This window comes from Daucus carota, chromosome 9 (assembly GCF_001625215.2).
Source record: "Daucus carota subsp. sativus chromosome 9, DH1 v3.0, whole genome shotgun sequence".
Classification (NCBI taxonomy): Eukaryota; Viridiplantae; Streptophyta; class Magnoliopsida; order Apiales; family Apiaceae; genus Daucus; species Daucus carota.
In genome coordinates this window covers 30,006,042-30,026,745 of record NC_030389.2, presented here as the reverse complement: position 1 = coordinate 30,026,745, position 20,704 = coordinate 30,006,042, and the positions used below count along the sequence as shown (strand labels likewise).

The 20,704-nt window shown below is 31.2% G+C and overlaps 1 protein-coding gene across 1 annotated transcript; it reads left to right on the top strand.

Moving 5' to 3' along the window:
- The first annotated feature begins 10,346 nt into the window (after positions 1-10,346).
- LOC108192301 (uncharacterized) lies at positions 10,347-19,952 on the top strand. The gene is made up of 15 exons (XM_017372244.2): positions 10,347-10,583; positions 11,145-11,756; positions 11,844-12,156; positions 12,429-12,575; positions 12,735-12,823; positions 13,116-13,208; positions 14,230-14,356; positions 15,952-16,016; positions 16,164-16,338; positions 16,458-16,649; positions 16,742-16,789; positions 18,026-18,172; positions 18,282-18,364; positions 19,019-19,134; positions 19,602-19,952. Exons 2-15 carry the CDS (start codon positions 11,191-11,193, stop codon positions 19,688-19,690), a joined length of 2,250 nt encoding a protein of 749 aa, XP_017227733.1. The 5' UTR covers positions 10,347-10,583; positions 11,145-11,190; the 3' UTR covers positions 19,691-19,952.
- The last annotated feature ends 752 nt before the right edge of the window (positions 19,953-20,704 follow it).

Here is a 20,704-nt window from a genome sequence, read left to right as displayed (position 1 = left end):
TTTCCGTGTCTTGCTTTTTATTCTGAAAAATGGCAAGTATGCCGGAGTTTTTTTCGAAAACTTGGCGAGAGCTAAATTATATGTATTTAATTTATCATGATATAATTTATATGGGTTTGTCTAGTGTGTGTTCATAACACATGATAAGCATCAAATTCTATAAATTTGGTGGATTTTTATTGATGTGGTTGGTGAATTTGTAGGGAATCCACTATTGTAAAGAAATAGAAGCCAATTAAAATCTATCATACTTATGGAATTTGGTGTTTAGTGTGTGCATATGGCCACACACTAGAAAAACCGAATTTATATATATAAGAGTTCATTATTATCAGTAAATATAAATCAATCAAAATAAATTAAATTTATAAAATTTAGATACAAGAACTAATCAAGAACTTATAAAATTTAGTATTTAACATGAGCTCGTGGATAGGTACTAGAAAAATCATTTCAAAAATACTCAAATTTAGAAAGTATTTTACAAAAATATTATAATTTTAAAAAAATTAAAAAATAAAATTTTTCAAATAAAAATTATAAAAATACCATTTTTTATGAAACTTTTTTGTAGAAGCATAGGCCATAGAGGTTGTATTTGCAACCTTATATACAACTAATATCAATCATATATACACGTAATCTAATCTGATCACGCGCTTACTCATTCTTTTCATTTCTTCCCATCACTCAATTAACACACTCTTACGATCCTTTGTTTTCTTCATTTCACCTTTTTGTTTGTTTAAATTATCTCTTTTTGTAATGGTTAACACCAACTGATCCGAACAACGAACCACCGCCAATCAAGAAAGAAGGTACCGAGCGACCAAAGAAAACAAGGTGATGTAATATTTAAAAGATTTTGATGGATCAAAAGATGATTTTGCTCGTGACAATATATGGATTTTATTTTCGGATTCGGTATGTTTATTCTCTCAATTTTATAGTTTTTCAAAATATCTCCGTCTCTTTGAAAAGGTACGCTTCTTTCATCTTCTTTTGATTATATTGTTATGATCCAAAATAAATGCTTGTTATGTGTTTTTGCTTGTTCTTTTTGTTTTGTATATCTTATGAATTACGATAACATATCTACATCATAGAAATCATTTTATGCTTTTCCTCTTCTAATTTTAAGTTTGTATAGAATTTTGAGTTGATTGAAATCATGGATTCATATCTGTTTTAGAATTTTGTTTGATTAGTTTTGTAGATCAAGTCGAGTTATGTATCCATTTTTTCCCCGTTTTTCTGACATGTTTTATCTTAGCCGGATTTGTGATGGTTGACCGGAATATCGATTTGAAATTAGGTCTGTTACAGATTCTCGATATAGATTTTCGATAGGTGTTCTTGATTGTATGTGTTTGTTAAGTGTGTGATTTGATCTTCTAGATTAATCTTTTTAGTTTTTTAACATGTTTTTAGGTGCATGTAATATTGTTGAGTGTTTCGATATCAATTTATTTTGAACTATGGCGTTGCTTTTATATATTATATTTGTTTGTATATTTATGTGCAAATTTTTTAAAATGCAAGTATTCAATTTTTTCGGTTAATTTTGGAAAGGAATATATCTTGATAAATATTCTTTATGAATATTTAATAACATTTATGATGGTCTTTATTTATCTTCTTAAGGTTTAAATTTTAAATTTTATGAATTCATAATTTATCATGATTGTTTGATTTTTAGGCAATAATTTAATTTTAATTAGGACTGACTTTAATTATGGGATCTCTCTTATTGGCTGTTCATTATTTATCTTTATTAGTTTTAATTGTATTGGTTACGTTTTAAATTGTGATTGAATAAATATTCTTTATGAATATTTAGTACCATTTATGGGGGTCATTATTGATGACATTTTATGCCTTTAATGGCTTTTAGTGCCATTTTTATGGCTTATTTTACCATTTTGATGGTCATTGCATTTAATATATTTAATTACGTGTTAAACTCAATTTTTATTCTTCAGTTAAATTATTAAATTTTAATGTGTCTAACCAAAGGATTTTCCTTTGGTTAGATATTTATTAACAATTCTATATATTATATATATATAAAAATAAATATATATATATATATATATATATTTCCTCTATTTTTTTTATATATAAACTCTTTTGTTTTTGTTTTTATTAGATTTTCTTGTATATTAATTTATATTTTGTTTGATTGTTTTTTCTCAGGATACTGTGGAAGCGAGCTGTATGGGTATTCTTTTCTCATTCATTTAAGCTTTATTGTCTAAACGTCCGGAGTTATGCTTGCATGGCTTTCGGTTAGATGATAAACTTTCTTGAAAGAAAGAAATCCTGGTTGCGGTTTATTGTATTTCGATACAATTCATCTACGATTATGTAGACCATACAAAAAAAAAAAAAATCAATCATATATACAATCACAAATACAACTTTAAAAAAACTGTTGAAAACATCTCCAACGAAAAACAACCATAATCACAATTAAATTATTGCCCGTGTAAACAATCAACGTAGTTGATGGAATGGGGGATGCGAGTATTATTGAAGCAGTGGCGAAAGTTTGTGGATGCAATGAAAGTCAAGATTAGAAAGCAGTGCAAAGTAACGAGAGATTGTTACATATTTGACTTATTTTTGCTTCTTGCTTCAAGTATATTTGTTTACAAGTTTGATTTCTACTGTAGGATTAAGGTAAATCATCGCACAAAATAAGATCAAACCTTCATTTTGTATATCAATTTTCTCTTTCTATATGTAGTCTTTCTATTAATATGGGAGTAGTTAATACCTTTATCATGTTGTTAATAGTTCTCAATATGCTTATCAACTTAGTGATGTTTCTTTATCTCATTTTTAGTGTTCATAATAAACTAAGAATAGAAGTTGTTCAAAGATTGTTTTATCTAATCAATCCGAATCTCTAAATCAATCGTGAAACCCAAAATGTCAAGGTACTTGTTATACCCAGTGTTGTAAAATTCGGGAATCGGACTTAGTCGGCAAATGCACCGTTTAGCGATTAATCAGATAATCGGGTATTAATCAGAGTGATTAATCGGATCATTAAATGAAATCAATTTAATATTATTTTTTAAACTAGATAAATATAAATATATTTATAGTTACAATAGATTTATAATCATATAATTCTATAAATTAAAAAAAATCAATGATTTTATCCACAAAATATCTATTTTCTAAATATTTAGGTCAATTCATCTCATAAGACAATAGTACAATGTGTCTTAAAATAAAATTTTAAATTTTAAATTTTTTTTACTATGATTTTTAATTTTTTTAAAATTTACCGATTTTTGTCGATTTAACCTATCATATTTAGGATATGTGGTCCATCCGAATCTCACTCTCACTGTTTATAAATTTACAGCGCTTTATCATTGTCAAGTTGATTAGCCTTTCCCTCAAACATTCTTTAAAGGTTCTCAATCACATTATAAGTATCCACATGTTCATACTACGTAAGCTCAACACATGATTGCAAGCACAAGACGTAAGACAACAGTTGCATCATCAATTTAATTTTAATAAACATTTTGTTTAGCACATGCTGCATTCTTAACTATAAGAACCGAGGATGAGTTTTGAATTTTATCAATTAAGATCGTTAACCTATTGCTATATATAATGATACTTATATATGGGTCATGTTCAAGACAGAACTATTAGAGAGAGAACACATAGAGCCCTTACCTTATTTTCAGTATTAGTTAGGGTTCTGCAGCAGAACTTCACATGCAAAAAATGTCAATATCTCTGTATTATATTATAAAATTATTTTTTGCACACACACAACGATGAAAAAACATGAGAAAAACATGTATTTAGATTTAGATTCTAAAGATCTATTTAAAATCCAGGGTTTTGCAGTAGAACCTTGGTGGTTCCCTGATTCTATTTTAAGGACCAGTTCTCTCTTCAACACGACCTTATATAAGAAATGCTTAAGAACAATCTTAACCTTAATTCAATTGAAGTTCTAATAAAATCCGAAATTCTATTCATTTCATAATTAAGAGCCCGTTTGGCTGAATTTATAACTTATCACTTAACGTGACTTATATGATAAGCTGGGAGTTTAAAATGGTTGTTTGTGAAATGCTTAAAAACAATCCTAACCATAATTCAGTTAGAGTTCTAATAAAATCCAAAATTCTATTCCTTTTATAATTAAGAGCTTGTTTGGCTGAGTTTGTGATTTATCACTTAGCGTGACTTATCTAATAATCTGAGAGTTTAAAATGACTGTTTGGAAAATTTTAACTTATTAATGATTTAAGAGTTTTTTTGTCACAGATTTATGAGTTATTAATATATAATAATAAAATAAAAGTGATTTATTAGAAAAATAAATCGGAGTTATCGACTAGATGCTAACTCAATGTCACCATATTACCAATTAAAATACGATTCCTCATGATCGATATCATCCCCACACATAACGTTCAATTAAGACTTTTCTTATATTTATTTAATTTTTAAGTCACTTTAAATTATAAAGCCTGAAGGCCATTCCCTATGGAAATGTCACCTTTGCCCTCCTAAATATACGGTATTCAACATCTTTTTATAAGCAAGCTGTATAATACTAGGCTGAGAAATACTATGACTTCCTGATGAACCAACACGTGTGTAGGACACAACAAAGCACCAAACCATAAGCTCCGGCTTTTCTCCTTTACAGCTGTCCCAGTTTCTCCACATGATGTATGTATCGTTTATCATTATTTTTGAAATTTGAAATTCAAACTTCTCATATTTTCACTTCTCTCTCTCTTAAATCTTTGATCACATTCATTCTCTCATAATACTATAACTATTTAGTTTTACATGTTTCATCTTTTGTCCTGCTTTGTTTTTCATTTTTGCCGATATATTTTTAATATATATTATATGATTTTAGAGATTTGCACTAATTAATTTCAAATGTTGTGTATGCAGATTTGTAGTTGAAAAACATATGTATCAGTTTTTGATTGCAGCAGATGTGACAAATCCCATAACATCTGAGGTAAGTAGAAACACCAATTACTGTAAATAAATGCATATCAACTGTTTGGTTAAAGTTCTCCTCATTTTTTTGAATTCAGTTGTATTATTTGAGAATTTTTATACAAGATGAATTACCTTGCATACCAAGTGTTCGATTGTAGTTCCGAGAAGGAGTGAGAGATCGATTTATTGATTATTTAAGTGTTTAAACCAATTAGATCATATATGTTATTTTTCTATACCAAGTGTTTGATCCAAGATTTGAGCATGCCACGTGTTTGATATAGTCCTGATAGAGTTTTTGGGTTTTGTAAGTGTTTAGTCTTTAAATTAGTCATATAATTTATAATTATGTTGGACGTTTGCAGGTCGATTTATTACGGAACATGTATATCTAATCATCTTGATTTCAGTTTCAACTTTTTGTTTATTCTCTGCCCTTCAATTTTATCTGAAAAATAAAATGAAACTAACGATTTCTCAATGTTAAATTTTTCAGATTTGTGGCTGGAAATCAAGCATAAGAGAATCTACTCAGAAAAGGCGTGAATGAATTTAAGGTGTTTGATTGAAGTTCTCTTCAGTTTTATTGTATTATTCGAAAACTGAGTTGCACAAACTGATGATGATATGATTCAAGTTGTTGACATCATGACATGAAAATATATGTGAATTTTAGTTGATATTCAAGATTTGAGAATCGTGTGCCATGTGTTTGATATATTCCTGATAAGTTTTGTGCCATATCTGTATTTTTCAAGGATTACCGATTTTTTATTAGTTGTTAGTTGTGTTTTATAATTTTTGTGCGAATTCTGTAGGATTGACCAATACTAATTGAATCTATATATGTTATATTTGCCAATTCTGAAAACTAACAGCATTTTTGATTGTTTATTAGTTATGTTCTATTATTTGTGTGCCTATTCTTTGTAATTTGTTGTACTTCTATACATATCTTTGCTCTGTTCTGTTTTCGGACAAATGTAGCTTTTCGAAGCAATCTGGACTGTTTGTTACAAGTAGGTGTCATTGACTGTACTCTAGAATCTGATTTCATACACCTTCCACCAAAAAGACACATTCTGAAATATATAAAAATGAAACCAATGGTTCAAATACACAGTGCATTCCAGAATTGCATGCCATGTGTTTGAATATTTCAAGGATTACCGATTTTTTATTAGTGGTTTGTTGTGTTTTATAATTTTTGTGCGAATTATGTAGGATTGACCGATACTAATTGAATCTGTATATGTTATATTGCCAATTCTGAAAACTAACAACATTTCTGATTGTTTATTAGTTGTGTTCTATTATTTTTGAGTCTATTCTGTACAATTCGTTGTACTTCTATACATATATCTGCTCTGTCCTGTTTTCGGACAAATGTAGCTTTTTGAAGCAATCTGGACTGTTTGTTACAGACTATGTTATTTCTGATTGTTTATTAGTTGTGAACGTAATTACATTCTAATAGATTCAGGTAGCAGAATCCAACTCGAGGACTACAAGAGGAGGATTTCGACTTCTTGATTGATAACATCAGGATTGATGAACAATTCTCGCTAGTGCGGAGGCCCCTCCATGGCAAGTTGAAACTTGAAATAAACCAGTTCCACCATGCTGTAGTAATTAGCAATAATTAGCAAAGTATTTCATTTCTTTATCTGTCTTGGGATTTAATATACTTTTGCAGTGAAATCTGTTTCCATGCAACAAAATATCTTACTTAGTTAATCACTTAATTTTGTTTAAATTCTACTTTTTACATCGTAACTGTCTTACAGATGCCATAGTTGCTATATATTTGTTTTACGAGTGCCATGATGAGTAGGTAACTTTGATTTCTTTTTTGACAATTATTTTATTGTTCTCAGGCAATTTTCTTTTGAGATTGCAAAGCCGTTGCTTGATAAAGAACGTTACAAGATTCAGATGATGAATCTGACCTAGAGACTAATGATTTGGCTATAGGTTTGACTTAAGCTGCAGAGCCTGTACAATGAAAGGGAAGCATGCAGCAGCCAGACCAAGGTGCAAATTTGTTGTCAGATTGTTATGCCTTATTTTTATTTTAGACATGATATGTTAATAACACTAAGTCATGTCTTTAATTTAGAGATTTATAAGTATAGAAATTGTATAAGAATTAATGAGAAGAGTCAATTCATCCTAGGCTGAAAGACATGGATTACTTCAACTAATAAATGAGTCTCTTAGAATCTGTATTGCAATCTACAAGTTCTATGAGTTTCTATAAATATCCCCCACTAAGTAGAAGTTTAAATTTATAACATTATAGACAATTATGATGATATATCTCTTGATTTATGGCACAATATCTTTAAAAGTTGTCAATAATTGGCAACCAATAACTACTGTAATTTAAACTTCTGGAAGCAGTTTAAAGAACTGACAACAGGCCTTGAAGTTAGACGTGCAACGTATGACCTGTACAAACCATTCTTAAGATCTGGCCGACTAAGCAGGACACTCTAAAGTTTTGTTGTACATAGATAGGTGATTGTCCAGTCTCATGTGGTGTAAATGCTGAATCTTTATGAGCAACTTTCTCAATTACTTTTGTATAAAATATATAGGTACACAGTTCGCGGACTGTTAGATTTTTACTAGGCAATGCTTTTCTTCTAATGTCATTTCATCTAATTACTGATCTTTAGTTGTTTTGCGATTGGTTTTTTGTTTGTTATTATATAGCCAGATAATATTGGCCTGTTTTCAGCCTCTTCATGGGTTAAAGGGAACCATTTGCCTATGACAAGCATTGAATAGTCTGATTATTGTCACAATAGAGATCATTTTGGACTAAGAAGAGGTTATGATGTAAGAAAATTGTGCCCTCAAAATAAATATGAAATGGGCCATCCTGCTAAGGAAACAAATATGAAATTGGTAGATATATGCATAAGGAAACACTTTATTCTGACTCCAATGAGCACCTGGATGAGCATTGCGGCTGAGAGCACTTCGCTTTTAGGAAGTTTATGTAAAGTTCTTTGCCCTGTGAGGGTATGTTGATATTCATCTAATTTCAGTGCACTGCTGTGGTACATTATACTTGGCCTGAAATTCAATCTAACAGGGTAGGCTTCAGATGATTCAAATGAAAAAACTGAGACAACGATAGGAGTGAGATTTGTATATTAGTGTCATCGCTCCTCAAATATATATACCCTCAAATATATATATTTTGAGAGATTGAGTGAAGCTGCAGAAATTTTTTTGGTCACTTCCAATTAATAAATTCATATACGTTATAATTATTATGTCATTTTTTCCAATGGAGACGGTTTTTATTTCATTTAAAACTTTAATATTACCTTTTATATTTATTTAAAATTATGTATATTAATACACACTGTTTATCAAAGTATACTAATTTCGTTCCGTATCCATGTGAAATTTGATTTTCTTCTTCATTTAATGTATATAACTCAACAAATTTAATTTTTACATCTAAATTATAATTATATTTATATTTAAAAAAATTTAATGAAACCAAAAAAACATATAACATTAAAATCCATTAAAACAACACCAGCCAATACTATAATAATTTAATGGAACTTTCTAATGAAAATTGGAACTTTCTCATTCACAACCAAGAAGTATGGTGCGATAAAGACGGAGCTTAAAAGAAATAGTTTTATACTTTTTTCTCTCAAAATGACATTATCCTAAATGGACAAACGATTTATTTCAACGATTTTACTATGATGCATGTGCCTATGGGCAAAAAGCATAAATAAAATTAAAGTCCGGAAAGGATAAAGTCTAAAATATAATTTTGATGCATAAATAAATTTAGATATAAATATCTAAGCACTTAATGTCATGGCAAATAAATTATATTTAAATCAATTATTATGTTTATGAAAATTAAATCATAATTATATTAAAAATACACAATCTAAAATATAATTTTAACACATAATATTAATATTTAGATAACTTATATATTTCAAAAGAGGTAGTTGAGAAATATATCATAACTTAATTTATATTAAACTAAGAAATTATTTTATATTAATAATTATTATTTTATCATGACTGATAAATAATTTTCGATAAAATTATTTATTTTGAATAAGTATTAAAATTAGGATGGTGCTACGTGCACATCCTAAATTTATATATGTATTTTATAATCTTGCTATCGAAAGACATTATGTAATTGTGAATTTTAAAAAATATATTATTTTATTATAGAAAGACGTTACGTAATTCTGAATTTCAAAATTAAATTATAATTATATTGAAAATATACATATTTGAAAGCCGAGGTATGGCCGCTAGGCCATGCCGAGGAGTCTTTGTGTAATAATTATGCATGAATAGTCAATTTCGTTTAATAAAAAATTAATAATTTGTTAATAATTTTAACACATAATATTAATATTTAGATAACTTATATTTCAAAAGGAGTAGTTGAGAAATTTATCGTAACTTCATTTATATTAAACTAAAAAAATATTTTATATTCTGTAAAAAAATACTCCCTCCGTCCCACCAGGTTCTTTACCGTTTCCTTTTTTGAACATCCCACCCAATTCTTTACATTACAAAACTTTCCCAAAATAGTTAATGGGTCCCACCACTTTATCACTTTTTCTTCTTTTTCACACTACTTTTACTCCACTATCTCTCTTTTATATATTAAAAATCGATGGGTCACACCACTTCACCCACTTTTCTTCATCTTTTTCACTACTTTATACATATTTATTAACCTCCGTGCCCAAACCCAATGTAAACAATTGGATGGGACGGAGGGAGTATATTTTATATTAATAATCATTATTTTTTATCAAAACAACTTCCTCAAAATATAGTAACTTAATGGACCGTAAAATCCAGCCTTTTATGGGCCCAATAAAAGCCCGTTTATTTTGTAAAAAAGTATCGTGCATTTAATTCCAGTGCATTTATTCAATTCAACGAAATCTTAAAATATTTATTATTTTTTATTAATAAATATTTAAAAAATAGAACCGTGCGAAGCGGGCAGTAATCCTAGTTAGAGATAATAGTGATATTCGTAGAATATCATTCGGAAAATAATATATTTTATAATATTTTTAAACTATATTTTATTTGCAGAATATATATAGATTCAAGGACTCTGATGAAACGTTGCGCTCCATAAAACTTAACTCGTTATTAGGACTCATTTTGTATTTTCCTTTTCTTTACATTCTTCGTTCTATAATATTTTTCACATTTTTTTAAATATATTTTAAACTTTTTAAAAAATAATAAATTTTATAATATAAAAATTAATATCAGTCATCACTGACTTTTCTATCTTTTTTACGGATGGAGTTGAGGTGAAGCAAGGAGAAACAATTCTAACATTCAAGAAAGTAAAGAAAGCCCACTCTCTAAACATACCAATCCCAATCAATAATACATAATAATCAGACATAACTCAAGTGTAGTTGCTGCGACGACTCGCGCTTGTTATCCTTGTTTTACCTGTAATAATATACACACACGTCACAGTTTCATACAAGAAGACGACAATTTTGGTGAGATCTTTACATTGTTTGCTCTTTTGGGTATGTTTTTCTTACTCCCTTTATGTGTATACATGTGTTGTGTAATCATGGGCCTTGTATATACATATGTTTTGAAATCATCATCGTCTCTTTCATTCTTACACTGACTTGTTTTGTGCTCAATTGTTTAGTTGGGTCACTGAAGTTTTTTTATCTTGTGTCATTTATTTAGTGCTCACTTTTTTATGTTGTTGTTCTAGGGGCTGTTTTCATTTGGGTATTTGATGAATTTGTTTAATTGTGTTTTTTTAGTGTTGGTATTTGTTTTGTAGCCTTGTAGATATAGTTATGTGTGTGTGCATTCGAGTTTTGGTATGATTCGATTAGGTGGAAGCTATTGGTTTAAATTTATAGAAACAGAAAACTACAACGGGGGTTTGGGTTCGAGATTGGTAGATTAGGAAAAGGGTCTTACAGGTGGATTAGTGCAAAACGCGTTAAAATTTTAGGACGAGGATGTGAGAGGATCATATTATATTGTCACAACCTTCTTTTAGATTAATGAATATAATAGTTTTAATTACTGTCAGCGCTGATTTTTGTGTAATGTGTTGTTTTAAGGGCGGCTTTGGCTTTGTTATCCATGTGAAAGTGGGAGTTTTTCTTAATGGCTTCCAGAGCGTTATTGAGAAGGAAAAAAGACATTTTCTATTCCCTTAGAGGCCCTACATGCTTGCTTAGGGGATCATCTCGGGTCGTTGATTCATTAGATGTAGATGTTGGTACCGTTCATTCTTTCCGGGATAGTAAAAATACAAACTATCGAAGTTCATCTTCTTTAGCCAAAGAGGAAGTCCTAATTTTTTCAGCAAAAGGCTTCCTGAGGCGCATAGCTTCCACAAATCAATCTCTGTATCCCGGAATTACGGAAATAGGGTTTAGACTCCCTTTGAGAGGTAGAAGTTTAGCAGAATCAATCGTTCATTTTTCCAGTGCTGGGACTAGTAAACTTGAACCTGATAGTGGCAATGATGAAAAGGCTGATACACTCAAAAAGGAAGCTTCACCAGAGGAATGTGATGAAGCAGTTGAAGGTCTTACTACAGCTAAAGCAAAAGCCAAAGCAAAGCAGCTGCAAGAATCCAAAAAAGATACTAGATCCATTCTGGAGAAGGTATGGGCTTTCTTTTTAGGGATCGGTCCTGCCTTGAGAGCTGTTGCTTCTATGAGCAGGTTGAAACTTTATTCATCGCATGATGTTTGTTTACTTACTAGCTTCCCAGTTCCTAGGAATTGAACCATTCATTTGCTTTTGTCCAGGGAGGACTGGGTTAAGAAGCTCCGCCACTGGAAGGATGAGTTTAAATCTGCGTTGCAGCACTACTGGTTGGGTACAAAACTTCTTTGGGCTGATGTTACCATAAGTTTAAGATTATTACAGAAACTAGCTAATGGGAAGAACCTTTCTAGAAGGGAGAGACAACAACTCACACGCACAACAGCTGATATTTTTAGGCTAGTTCCATTTGCTGTGTTTATTATTGTGCCATTCATGGAATTTTTACTACCAGTGGCTTTGAAACTGTTTCCAAACATGCTGCCATCTACTTTCCAGGACAAGATGAAAGAGCAGGTGATAGCAATGATATTTGTCTTCAATGTTGAGTAATCTTGCAAACTACAATAAGCAGAATGTATGCTCCGGAGTCTGGTTTCTCCATTTAATGGTCATCAAAATTTGAATAATTATATATGTATTTTACGATAATGTTGTGATCCGAACCAACAGTTATGTGATAGCTATGAATAACAGTCAACAAATAGTAGTGTAGATATAGACATTTCATGGTTTTTTTACTTCTAGTAGTTGAATATAGCATCTAAATTTGTGCGCACAATCTCTAGGAGGCTTTGAAAAAGAAGTTAAATGCAAGGATAGAATATGCAAAGTTTCTTCAGGACACAGTGAAAGAGATGGCAAAGGAAATTCAGAACTCCCGAAGTGGTGAAGTAAAGAAGACGGCCGAAGATCTTGATGAATTTATGAACAACGTGAGGAACTTCTCATGTCCTCCTTTTTGTTAGTAGTTCCCTCCACCTTTTCTCTCTTTTTACTAGGTTTTCAGGAATTTTAATGCTTAAATTCTTTTCTTAGGATCTGTTTTCTAATTGATATCTTTCCTTTTGGGACTTTCATGTGTTATTTAACAGGTCAGAAGGGGTACTCGTGTCTCCAATGATGAAATTTTAGGCTTTGCCAAGTTGTTTAATGATGAGCTCACTCTGGATAATATCAGCAGGTTGCTGCCCTTGTACTTACTGTACTGAACTAGACAATAAACTATTCAACTGTTACATTTATAATCTGTATTTTGACGTAATGTGTTTTTTAAGTATAATTGGCCTGAATAGCTGGAATGAACTCTCAAAAATTATTTATACATCTCTTGTCATTAAAGTGTAAGGTTATATGTCTAATAGAACTAACTAAAGCACATTCTAACTCATTATATAATATATATTGATATATTTATAACTGATTAAATGCTACAGTTGTTCCATATTCACACCTGCTTTACTTTTTTTATGCAGGCCTCGGTTGGTAAACATGTGCAAATACATGGGGATCAGTCCATATGGTACTGATGCCTATTTACGTTATATGCTTCGAAAGAGTCTGCAAAAGTAAGTTGGACCCAACTGTCGTATACAATGCAATTATGTGTTCTGTATGTGATTTTGTCCACAAATATTTAACAAAACCCCGTTCTGTGCGGTATATTTTAGGGACCGATGTTGGAAAAACTTGAAATATCTACCACTGCTTCTTACTGTTATTAACATAGACTTGTAAAAGTTACTAGCATGTATTATGCAAACCAGCATAAAAAAGTGGGAATTATGTTTCCTCATTTGAAGGAGGGATTTATGATGGCAGAATTACAGCTTTGTACATTTTGGGGTTGAACTTTTGGTTTCAGCTCTTTCATTAATTGTAGAAATGAAGAAAAGACTTATATTAAGGTATGACAGAAGCAGCAAAATTTTTAACCTAGGGAAGCATTCAGGATGCTAAGACAATATCATTAAGTAATACAAAGGTTTATGAAAACTATTTCTTTACTGTAGTAAGCTAAAGAAAATGAACAACTGAAGTTCTACTCTTAGAAGAGTCTAACAATATGTTAATTATATAATATACGATAGCTTATCTCTTTTGACGAGGTCTTGTTTTAGTATCTCCCCTATGTTTTCCATTTACTGGTATGTAGTATATTTTTCTCCCTGAAGTACAACATAAAAAAAATTTCTGCGTCAATTGTAGACATGCCATGTATTATATGTATTACACTATGACCAATGACTATAACCGATCAGTTAAAGCGCTTTTAAGCATTGAATATAATTGATATTCTTTAGTGCATTTAAGATTTAATCATTAATCAGGATTAACATTAATTGAGGCGTTACCATTACAGTGCTACAGCAGTCAACATATTTTATACATCAGAACTTTTTGTGCTTTAAATTGCAGAACCTGCATTCTTTGCATATTACTATCTGTTGATTAAAAATCATTTTTATGTAGAATAAGAATGTCTGAAATTATAAGGCTAGGAGAAAAGTTTATCTGATAAAACATTTACTAAAGCTTAAAACAGTTTGCCGATGAAGAACAACTTTTTTTGTAAAACCCTTCTGGCAGAATTAAGAGTGATGACAAGATGATACAAGCAGAGGGCTTGGATTCCCTTTCTGAGGAGGAGCTGAGGCAAGCTTGTAGAGACAGGGGTTTACTTGGTTTACGTTCAGTTGATGAAATGCGTGAGCAGGTCTGATCTTTATTTTGATATTCGATAATATTTCAATTTTTTTTATTTTATACGATAAACTAGTTATTCAGTCTCTTCTCTTGTTTTCGTTAAGATGTTCTTAAGCTTTATCATGCAAGTCAGATTTCGTTTTAATATGAATTTACCCTCACTTACCTCAGAAAAACCTTACAACTAGAGTAAATTAGTCTACTTTACTTTCCTAGGTGTATAGTAAGAATCAGAATATTTCTGCTTTCTAAATGAATACGAGGAAACAGAAATTCTCTACTTTCTTAAATAAAAGTGAGATTTTATTGTGCTAGACAATGAATCAGACTCCCCGCCTATTGTAACATCAATAGCATAAAAGTATTTTGTCAGCCAGACTTTTTTTTGGTTAAGTATCCAGATTTTTCCATTGAATTCATCCAGTTTTTTTTTTTTTTTTGCAAATATACCTAGAAATCATTTAGTGTTTAAGTGTACTTTTTGTGTGATCACTTTCGTGTACCAAAAGTTCAAACCCAGTCGCATGCCATAATTTCACGTCACATATATAAATATTTTGAAGATGTCATTTTCATTAATGTACTGTAATTTTTAATATTATAGTATCAGTTCTGTACATTTTTAAACACATTCAGAATTAAAATTTACTCTTAAAGTTTAAATAACTACTAATTATTAATATCATAAGATTATAATTTTATTAAAAGGATAAATAATAATAAACAAATTTCAAATTAAATATATTTGTATTATTTAATTTCTTTTCGTGTCATGTACCCAAACACAACGTCAATGTACTTTAGTGTTCTTGTTCTTGCCTGTGCCTAAATTTTAAACCTAAACACTAAAAGTTCATGTCAATGTACATAATTGCCGGTATAGATGTAATAAGTCGGTAAATATGTGATATGTGCCAAAAACATGTGCTACACAACTAGTCGTGACGATGATATAAATTATTAACACTGTTATATGGAATCAGCTTAATAAACTGGGATTGAGAATTTTGTATTTTGGGTACTGCTTCAGTTTCTAAAGATTATGCTTCAAGTTGTCAAAGGTTCATCCAAAAGAATTCAAGCTTAACCGCAAAAGCTTTCCTTAGCCAAAACACACATGCACACACACGCGCAGTCACGCAGAACTGCTGCAGTGTCCTTCCAGTATTGCCTTTGGAGGTTTGACTAAGGGCTATAAGATTCATGGTTTTTTATTTCTTTTTATATTTCAGTTGGTTGAAAGCTACCGTGGAAAGCATTGTTTCTAGAAAATTGAAAATGGATTTCCGACTTAATAGCAAGCATATAAGAAAATGCTAGGATTTCAGCTTTTTGACCTCTTAATTTCTTTACATTCAAAAAGAAAATAAAAGTTACATTAAGATGTCAAATTTTTGCGTAAAAAATTAACTTGTTTTGTGTCAAATTTTTTAAGCAAGAATTTCTAAGGAGTTCTCTGTATCCAGTTATAGCTGCTGAATTTTTCATTTTTTGCACTTTTTTCATACACCATCATATGTTTGGGGAAGAAGTCATGGAAATTCATATTTGAATGCAACATAAACTAGGTAGACGGACTTACAATCTTTTGTTTTTCTTCTGCAGATGCGTGATTGGTTAGACTTATCTCTAAATCACTCAGTACCATCCTCCTTGTTAATTCTTTCCAGGTAAGTTCTAGTTTGTAGCTTATTACTTGGTTTTGAGTTTAATTAGTTCTTTGCGGGGCTTTGCCCATTGACAGATGCATTTGTTGGAAGTTGAAACACTTTTATGTAATATCAATCAATATCTCTGCGGTGTCGTACTATCTGCAGAGCTTTCACCGTGTCTGGTAAATTGAAACCAGAAGAAGCTGTTCAAGCAACATTGTCCTCGCTGCCAGATGAGGTGGTGGACACAGTTGGTATTACATCTTTGCCATCTGAAGATTCTGTTTCAGAAAGGAGAAGAAAATTGGAGTTCCTAGAAATGCAAGAAGAAATGATCAAGGTCCAATCTAAATTATGATATCAATATTTATTACGGCTACATAATTGTTTTAAATTCCAAACTATTATGCGATGATAGATAGTTCAATTTTACGTATTTAGATTGTATGTATGTTATAGGAGGAGGAAGAGAAAGAGGAGGAGCAAGCGAAAAAGAAGGAATCTCTTGAGAAGCAGAAAGATGTAGCTCTGGAAGAAATGGTCGTGCCAACTGCTCAGGAAGCAGATAAACTGGCTAAAGCAAAAACTTTGGATAAACAAGAGCAGCTTTCTGAGCTCAGTCGTGCCTTGGCTGTTTTAGCATCAGCATCTGTAAGGACATGGATATAATTATTTGTTTATAATATGTAAATGCTGTAATTGTGTTGCTCAATCTTGACTTTATTTGCTGATAACGATTTCAGTCAGTGAGCAGGGAGCGAGAAGAGTTTCTGAGACTTGTCAATAAAGAGGTATATACAAAACACAAGCATATATACATCTTTATATATTTGTTATGTTTTGTCGATAAGATAGTCATTAAGCTTTTAGCCTGAAAGACAGAAGATGCATGCTAGAATCTTGTCTTTGCTTTGTGATACAACATACAAGTACTCCTACCATTTATTTTGTTTGTGGAATTCAAAATATTGTAGTGACTTAGATAAGCTTGCTGTCAGATAACCATATCTTTGTTTCCAATATTGCCAGTAGTTTGCTTCTCTAATATTTGAAAGACATAATAACTTGCAATGCAACACTGATCCTTCTTGCCCTAACTCTTTAAATTTATCCCCATATGCATGTGAGACACTCTACACTCATGTGTATGTATACTCAACATCAATTCAAGCTAAAACATGCATAATTAAAATATTGTTGAGTTCAAGTCTTGGACGCCTAATTATGTTGGACACTTCCAACTGAGTCCAGGTAACATGCACGTTCAGTGGCGGATCCAGATCCCAAGAAGAAAATTAGTGGGGGCACCTTGTGGATAACAAAATTTCAATTTTATAACTAAAAAACCAATAAATTATGCAAATATATAAATTTTATTATTTGTGTCAAATTTATGTATGGGGACCAAAGTTTCAAATTCCAGAAAAATTTTATTTGAGAAGATACATTTTTATGGGGACACTTTAATTATTTTAATGGGGGCATGGTAAATCTTTGAAACTTTAGTATGTGTACACAAATTTGAGTGGAGGCACTTCCCCCCACAATCCAATACATGCATCCGCCCCTGCAACTGATAAATACTTTGTGATGAATTCACAAGTTTTGAATTCGTAATAAGTTGTGCCATAGGGTCTAACACTACTTGTTTAAATTGTCACAAGTATCTAAATCATGTTATCCTTCTCAAGGATTTAGTGACATAAGAGTGAGAAAGCATATGGTTGGTATATTCACAGAAGTGAGATATAGCAGGGATCTATCGAAAATTGAGAATGTAGGATGTTGAGGTTTATAAAACAAAGAATCCTTATGCGGGTATGCATTTGATATCGGCTAGAAGGCAGTATTTGATGTTTCTGAACGTGTTTAAGATAAATTAATGAACGTCATTGTAATAAATTTAAAATATAGTTTTATGTGATTAAGAATCTTCCAATAGATTATTATGATCCTATGGTTATTTATGACACTATCCTATCACTGTGTAGTGGTTATCATCTATTAATATAATGGACGTTTTGCAGATAGAGTTGTACAATAGAATGGTTGAGAAGGAAGGTACTGAAACTGAAGAAGCAGCCAAGAAGGCATACAGAGCTGCTAGAGAGGAGAGCAATGACACTGAAGAGAAAACTGTTGATGCTAAAGTCTCTTCAGCACTCATAAATAGGGTGCGAACTTCTGTTTCTTTGTTTATTTTGGTCAACTTTCAGTTGTTATGGTTTCAAACATTCAATGTGGACTAGTATTGGTACTCTAATTCGACTGGATATGTTTCAGGTTGATGCTATGCTCCAGAAACTTGAGAAAGAGATTGATGATGTTGATGCTAAGATTGGTGATCGGTGGCGGTTACTTGATAGGTATGTGTTGGAGAATTTATCTCTTTTTTCCTTTTATAGAAAAGGTGGCAATATTTTGTTGTAGCGTTAAGTATAAATGGAAGGATGGGTGGACCACTATGGATTGGTATGAGCTTATTTGGAAAAGGGAGTGAGAGTAAAGTCGAAACACATGATAGCCAATTTTAACGGCAGAAGACATCAACCTTCCATTTCCTTCCCTTATACACACACACATGCACAAACTGACTGAGGCAAACACACATGCCTGCCCACCCTGCCTATTTGTAGGTAATCGTCACTCAAATCACTTATGCACATACTATTTGTTGGTACTGGTCGTTTCCCATCCTCTTCCATATCTATCAAGGCAGTTGAAGCTTATTTAAACTAATATAACATAATTCTACAGCAAAAGTATCGGGAAGGTCTTTATTTATGTGTAGCAATGCTATTTCTGACAAAACTTAGATATATAATATAATTTTTTGTGCAAAGATCATAAAACCCAGTCTACATCGCTGTTGTCATGAAATGATCTTATGCAAACAATATATTATTAAAAGAACTTTTGTAGATATCATATCGACTTAGGTGTCTGCGTTTCTTGTTGCAGAAAAGGTTCTGGTTGATCTCTGATACTTTCATGTGTATGTATGTGTGTGTGTATTGCAGAGATTATGACGGCATAGTCAGTCCAGAGGAGTTGGCTTCTGCAGCAATGTACTTAAAGGACACCTTGGACAAGGAAGGCATTCAAGAACTCATAAGCAACCTTTCCAAAGATGCAGGCAAGTAAATGAACATTAAAATTTTGAGTAAAATAAGATATGGCAGTAAGATAACACATTACACATCATGTATCTAAGAAAAAGTTTGTAGCTAATGGTGATATTCTATGATTTACAGGAAAGAGTATCTACTTTTCAACTGTATTTCTATGTTTTTTTGGTCCTTTTTCTTCTCTGTTTAAACATCATTTCGTAGTATATATATTGTACTTTTTACTGTCCATGAAGTTGATGCTATTCAAAATACCTAGTTCCCTGATTCTTTTATATAAAATTAGTAAAACATAAGCATTCTCAAAGTATTGCCACGATTTCATAGTTTCATAGTTTCTCATATTATGACATATCGACATTAGTCCTGCCTATATTATGAAACTTTTAATTTTCCTCAACCATATATGATCTACTTAATGCTAAGGTTAATCACATCTTGTTAACGTTACTTTTGTGTTTTATCTCTTTTACAGATGGAAAGATTCGTGTTGAAGACATTTTAAAATTGGCCAGTCAATCGAAAGAAGAGGATGAAACAGGCAATGAGGCAGGAAAGGATTAGCAGATACATTTCTGTTTGCCAAATCTGGACGAAAATAAAGAAACGTATAGATAGGTGAAAATTTTAAAAGCATATAGGGTATACTTTTTACTGCTGAAATTTTATTCCAGAGTCATCAACTTATACAAATAAAAGGGGTCTACAAGGGTCTATAATCTATATAGTCTCCTCCCTTCTGCGGTGAGCAGATGCAGGTATAGGTGGTTGTTTATGTAGCCATTCATACACAGTTACACACTAGTTCTGTTTAAACGGAAGTATATCTGTCGATGCGTGAATCAATTCTGTATTGCAAAAATTCTTGATATATGCTTAAACTGACTAGCATAGTAATTGTTCTAAAACAAATAACCCAACTACACTGCAAAGCCTTGTATCAACTGATAAAGTATTAGTCTGACGGAAAAACTATTATCAACTGATGCTGCATTAGCAATTTAGTATTATCAACGGATGTTCTCTTAGTTGATTGTTTGAGATCTTTACTTCTTGTACACTAAAAGCCTTCTCTGATATCAATAGTAGTATTTAACGATATAACTTTTAAGAAAGATTCTAGTAGGGGGATAAATAGAATAAACAACATTTAATGATATAAGAACTTTCAAAAATTCCTGGTGGGTTTGTTTTTCCACTTGATAGATAGATTTTATATTGAAGAACTCTTTTGTATTTTAAGAACACATCTACTTGTAAAAGAAAGATAGAAGCTCTTATAGAATATTTTCTAGGAGTTCTGAGCATGACTCTATCTTTTTGCTCGAATGAGTATTTGCAAAAGAAAGATAAGGAGCTTGCTTTTAATGAATATTTTCTAGGAGTTCCAAGCATAACTCTATCTTCTAACTTGAATGAGTATTTGAAATTAATTACGGCACTTGGTTATATATTCCAAGTTTACAAATTTTTCTTGACAGAAACTAAACCAACTTTCGATTCCTAGATAAAGATGAACTCCTACTCAATTTTTTGCCTGTACATTCTTGAAAATATTTATCTTATTGACAGATTGCT